General features: G+C 36.7%; 1 protein-coding gene across 1 annotated transcript; it reads left to right on the top strand.

Annotated features, from left to right (window-relative positions):
• LOC136979524 (techylectin-5A-like) lies at positions 1 to 1288 on the top strand. The gene is made up of 5 exons (XM_067275527.1): positions 1 to 283; positions 342 to 520; positions 588 to 693; positions 770 to 934; positions 1007 to 1288. Exons 1-5 carry the CDS (start codon positions 100 to 102, stop codon positions 1252 to 1254), a joined length of 882 nt encoding a protein of 293 aa, XP_067131628.1. The 5' UTR covers positions 1 to 99; the 3' UTR covers positions 1255 to 1288.
• Positions 1289 to 5709: the final 4421 nt, after the last annotated feature.

Here is a 5709-nt window from a genome sequence, read left to right as displayed (position 1 = left end):
GTTGCGAAGATATTAAAATAATAAATAATAAGATTTTTGCAATGTTGTCATTTTGATAAGTTGATTAATTAATATATGATAAAATAAAATTATCAGAAAATGTTTTGTTCTGTAAAAGATATAAATTTAAATTATTGCATTTCGAAGATGCGAACATCAATCTATGTGTTCTTGTATGCCATTTTGTTCTGGTATCCAGAATTTATCTTCTGTTCTACATGCTCAGAGAATTCTTGCACCTTATCGAACTTAAAAATGTGCATAACAAATGTTCCTGATAATGGTACGTATGAAATTATTTAAGTACTGTACATTTAAATTACCGAAATGATTAATTCTAGGAGGTTCAACAAGACCGCAACAAACTGTTAATTATCATCTCGGTCCCAGAGATTGTTCCGAAATTCGAAATAATGGTATTATTAAATCTGGAGTTTACAGAATTTGGCCACTAAACTGGCAAATCTATGGTAGTTTTCTTGTTTATTGTGATATGGAAACTGATGAGGGAGGTTGGACCGTACGTAACGTTCTGTATGATTTACTTTACAGTAAATCAAAATATTGATTTTTTGAAAATTTTTTAGGTTTTTCAAAGAAGAGGAAAATTTAATTCTCCAAAAAATTATTTTGATGGGACCTGGTCTGATTATAGTGTTGGATTTGGTCATTTAATGAGAGAGTTTTGGTTAGGTAAAGCATTAAAATAACACATAACAATGGTAATTTTAAAAGTGGGTTTATATTAAAAATGGATGCCTTATTGCAGGAAATGAAAGAATTTTTTCCTTAACAAATCAAGGAAACTATTCTCTTAGAATCGACATGAAAGACGAAGAAGGTAACGAAGTTTATGCATTATACAACGATTTCTGGATCGAAAACGAAAGACAGCAATACAGACTACATGTTTCTGGTTACAGTGGAAATGCCGGTGAATTACTTTTTGAATTTTTGTTTTATTAAGTAACTTGCAATGTGACGTAATTATCTTAATTTCTTCTAGGCGATTCATTATCTGACCATAATAATTTGTTGTTTACTGCGAAAGATAGGGATAACGATTATTCACAAAGTAACTGTGCACGTTTATACAAAGGAGCGTGGTGGTACTATGACTGCCATTCTTCTAATTTGAATGGTCTTTATCTGGATGGTTCTCATAAATCACTTGGTAGTGGAGTGATTTGGTATAAATGGAAAGGATATTATTACTCTATTCCGATAGTGGAAATGAAAATGCGACGAATTTAGGAAAGTGATTATTTACAACAATTATTTAAAATAATCAAACTGTTTCTATAAAAACTTACGAATTAATGATATAATAGTTGTGAATGTTATGAGAATTTTGAGAATTTATGAGAATTTTGTATTGATTTTAAATACTAAAGAAATAAATTTAATATAAAATTTCAATTGATTATTTGTTCTGAAATCTTTTATAGCAAAATCAACTAACGGAATAAACAGTTATTCTCCATTTGAGAAGTATGTTTTGCAACACATTCTTCTGGGAGTCCGATTACATATCTTAAATTTTATTTGTAACTCGAACTGTGAAAATATTTCTTGCATTATATTTTTCATTTTTCACTAAAATAAGCATTTTATAATATTTTTAATAATTATAATAGGGTAGACTCCATGGCTTTAAGGAAATTATCACTACAGATTGTGAATGATTACTGATAATAAATTAAATTCTTAAAGAAATGAAAGCTACAAGGTTTAAATTGCTTTATATCATACCTTATTGATAAGCCTAATGTACAGATTGATAGTACAGTGGTTATAATTAATTATAAAAACCTACACAATGACGAAATTATCCCGATAACCGAGGTGATAACGCCATGCCACACAGTAATGCTGTCATTCATATTAATGACGCCATTACTGTGTGGCCATTTGTGATTATATGATATTTTATAATTTCTTCACTTTCAAGATGTCTTCACTGGGAAAGAAAGTTGTAATAAAATTTTTTTACTGGTTTTTTATTTATTTATTAAAAACTGATATTGTGTAATTCAAAATAGTATAATGATAAACATGTTAAAAATTGTTACATTATTAGCCATTTTCATCCTATCAAGTACTCTTTCTAATAACAGATGATATTTGCTAATTCTTTTTTTATTTTTGATGAATGAGGATTTCTTTTCAAAGAAGGCTGTTTGATACCCTATACGCCTCAAAAGTGAAATCGCAACACCACGAAGGAATGCGCGTATTCACTGCACATTGCAGGACCGGTAGAGGTGATAGAGATATACAAATGATTAAAAAAAGAAGCAAAAATATGCAACAGATACCTGTTTATTCAATAACGAATATGACGGGCTGTTATATGGTGAGGCATACTATAAATGGCGATTAATGATTACCTGAGGTATCCTTGCCAAGCTGTGTCCGTTGCAGCACACATGTCATTTACGGTGTGTGGCGGTGTTCCCCGGTGTATCTCACGTCGGATGAGGTCCCACAAGTGTTCGATGGGAGAGGGATCCGGCGAGGCTGCCGGCCAGGAAAGGATGTGAATTCCATTCATGCTGGTGAAAGTTTACCATGCGACGTGTGGTAGGTCTAAGTCTTCCTGGAACACTGTGTCGGGTGCTGCCTGCATCAGTGGTCGAACCGCAGGCCCAACATTTTGTGTGATGTACTGGTCCGCTGTCAGAGTACCGGAAATGTGCACCAGTGCTGTCCGCTAATTGAAAATGATTCCTCCCCAAACCATGATGCCCGGTGTGGGCTGGTGTGACACTCGGTGAAAAGAGTTGGCTCGTGGCATTCTCCGGGATATCACCACTCCATCCACAGCCGTCATTCCTTCATAGACTCGCACAGAAGCGGGATTCATCTATAAACAATACTCGATGCCATTCAGTAGTCCAGTTACGATGACAACGACACCACGCCAGACGTGCAGCCCTGTGTCAAGAGGTTAATTAATGGTAGCCGTGCGTACAGCCCGACTTTATGCAATCTGTTGCGAATGGTTTGGGTGGACGCAGATGCACCCGTTGACGTCGACATTCGAAGCCGCCTTTTCGGTGAATGTGCCGGTCTGTGCGCTCTGTCGTGTGCCAGTTATCCACTCCCTCTTCGGCGTGTTTGCAGATGTTCCTGTGTCCATTTTGTCACACCTAGTTAGATGATATTCACGTCGATCCTGACACGCATGGCAACTGTACGGCTCGACACACCGAAGTCTCACAGCTTCAGGATACGGTCTTGTTCCCCAGTTAACTAGTGGTATTCAACTCGCTGTCGTCTCCGAAGCATTTTCTACGCTTCTTCGAAAGTTCGGCTGCCGAAAACTTCACTGATAGCATTTACAGCCCGAGCCGGCTGCTGGTCTTTATAGGCCGAAACTGGTACCACATGACTAGGGATTGCAATCCAGCAGTGTTTTCAATCCAGCTGGATTTTTGCTGGACCAACATCATTCCAGCTGGATCCAGCGCGGATCCAGCGCAATGTATTTTTGGTGCAATAAAGTGTTATCTATCTATCTATCCATCCAGCAATTTATGGTTTTTTTAAAGAAATAAAACATTTTTAAAAAATACTTAAGAAGCTTTTATTATTTAGACTGGTCACTATAAATCAGTAAAACTTCTTACACATTTAGGTAGTAAACTTAACTTTGGTTCGGTTTAACACTTGAGAACGAGATAATTAACTTTAAATGTTTAGTTAGATTATAATTATAATTCAATCTTTAAGTTAAATAATAGCAAAGGTAATACTACTAATTAATTTATATTAATATATTATAATAATGTAAGGGCAGATAATCAGTGGCTATGTGGCTATCAGTTTACCAGTTTTCTTATATAGGCTCTACATATCAGTCTGTAGTTATTTATAAGTAATTTAATTATTAGTGTTAGTAAAGTAGTGAGTAAGTAATTAGTTATTATTATCACAATCATGAATCACATACGTCCATATCATTATGTATCTAAGATATTGATACTCATTAATTTAATTAACAATTTAACTAACTAGGTAGTCTCAGTTTCTCACTAATTTTCACAATAAAATTGCCTAGCCTAGCCCACTAACCACTTATAGAATAAAAGTTAAAAACTCTTATTTAATAGAATTAGAGTAGAAGTTATAAAATATTAGTCTTGTCTTGAATAAAATATTTTAAAGGATTAAATAAAATTAAATCAATCACTTGTTATTTTTTTGACTTTTCTGGAAGTAGGATCTCAAGAAACAAATGGTATTAATGGTGTTGTCTCCCAACCTACTTCTTAATGAATTGCATATATATCCCGCTACGGGAAAGGCCCTTTCTGCATCTACGCTAGTTGGTTTCAGGGTCATCAAATAATCATAAATCGTTCCGTCACGTAATTCATTGACGTCACAACCGACCGTAAATTAAAATTATGCACCAGGACTAGTAGAGGAGTTACTTATTTTATTTAGTGCGAAGACACTTTATTTAGCGAGAGCGGAAAGTCAACTGGCAATTAGATCAACAGAGATAAAAGGGCGGGCGGTGCTGTGTAGAGAGGGGTGTAGCACATGCTGCACTGAACGGCAACGTCACTCTCGCCGCCGAACGATTGCGCGCGCAGTAAAGCGGCAACGCGACAACATAGACTTTTGCGCCATTATTTAGAAAGTTATCTGCAGCGCTGGATCCAGCCGGATCAGCACCTGGATGCTGCCGGATCCAGCACCTGGATCCAGCCGGATCCGCAGGCCTGGATCCAGCACCTGGTGCTGGATCCAGCAGGCTGAAGAATGCGCTGGATCCAGCTGGATTGCTGGATGAGAGATCCAGCAATTGCAATCCCTACACATGACCCAATGCATAATCAAACGTAAGAATTTGCGTATCTCTGTCACATCTATCGGTTTTGCAATTTGCATGTGACTACGTGCATTCCTTCGTGGTGTTGCGATTTCACTTTTGAAGAGTGTAATATGTGCTTTAATTCTGTTTTTAAAAATTGAACGGAGCACTTCAAAACCGCGCGGAACCCTTTTACTAAAGATTCACCTGTAACGATTCTTGGTATTCAACTCTCGGTCTTCAGTAAAAGGGTTCCACGCGGTTTTGAAATATTCCGTTCAATTTTTAAAAACAGAATTCAGAACAGAACAGAGCAGTCTAGTTCAGTTATTCTTTTTCTGAAAACTTCAAAACCTTTTTTAAGGGAAAGGGGAACTTGTACGATGAAGCCCCTCTTCGTCCAGGTGTTCTGATTCTTATCTTCAAACGGTCCTCTCAATCAATGACCAAATCTTATTACTTTACCCACCTTCTAATGGGTTAGAGCAGTGTCGCTCAGCCTTCCGATTGGTGGGCAAAATTGGACACAAACCGCTAGGCGTGCCACAAATATTTTTTATTTTTCATATACAGTGGTACTTCGTACTTCGAATGATTCTAACTTCGAATGCTTTAGAGTTCGAACGCAAAATTTAAAAAAATTATCTCGGAGTTCGAACGATGCTTCGGAGTTCGAACTGCGCACGCAGTGAAAAAATGTATTCGAAGCGTAAACGCGATCTCTTGTGTGTCTAAGTGGTCTTTTACTCTTGCCCTTGCGTTATGCTTGTATGTTTTTAGTGCCATTTCCGCTTTATTTTTGATGTTTGGTCATTTACACCACAGATTAACACCCAGACAGGTTACAGTTATGGTAAAACTGGCTTTGCTAAGTGCGTGCGGTA

The sequence above is a fragment of the Centruroides vittatus genome, unplaced genomic scaffold, assembly GCF_030686945.1.
Source record: "Centruroides vittatus isolate TY-2023 unplaced genomic scaffold, ASM3068694v2 contig_628, whole genome shotgun sequence".
Lineage (NCBI taxonomy): Eukaryota > Metazoa > Arthropoda > Arachnida > Scorpiones > Buthidae > Centruroides > Centruroides vittatus.
Note: the sequence above shows the minus strand (reverse complement) of the source record. Positions and strands in the feature narration are given on the sequence as shown.

Bases quoted from the DNA above. Each gene is read 5' to 3' on its own strand.
- LOC136979524 (XM_067275527.1), top strand. From the start codon at position 100: ATGTTTTGTTCTGTAAAAGATATAAATTTAAATTATTGCATTTCGAAG. The intron at 284-341 runs GTACGTATGAAA...GATTAATTCTAG, and splicing joins AACAAATGTTCCTGATAATG to GAGGTTCAACAAGACCGCAA. The intron at 935-1,006 runs GTGAATTACTTT...AATTTCTTCTAG, and splicing joins TGGTTACAGTGGAAATGCCG to GCGATTCATTATCTGACCAT.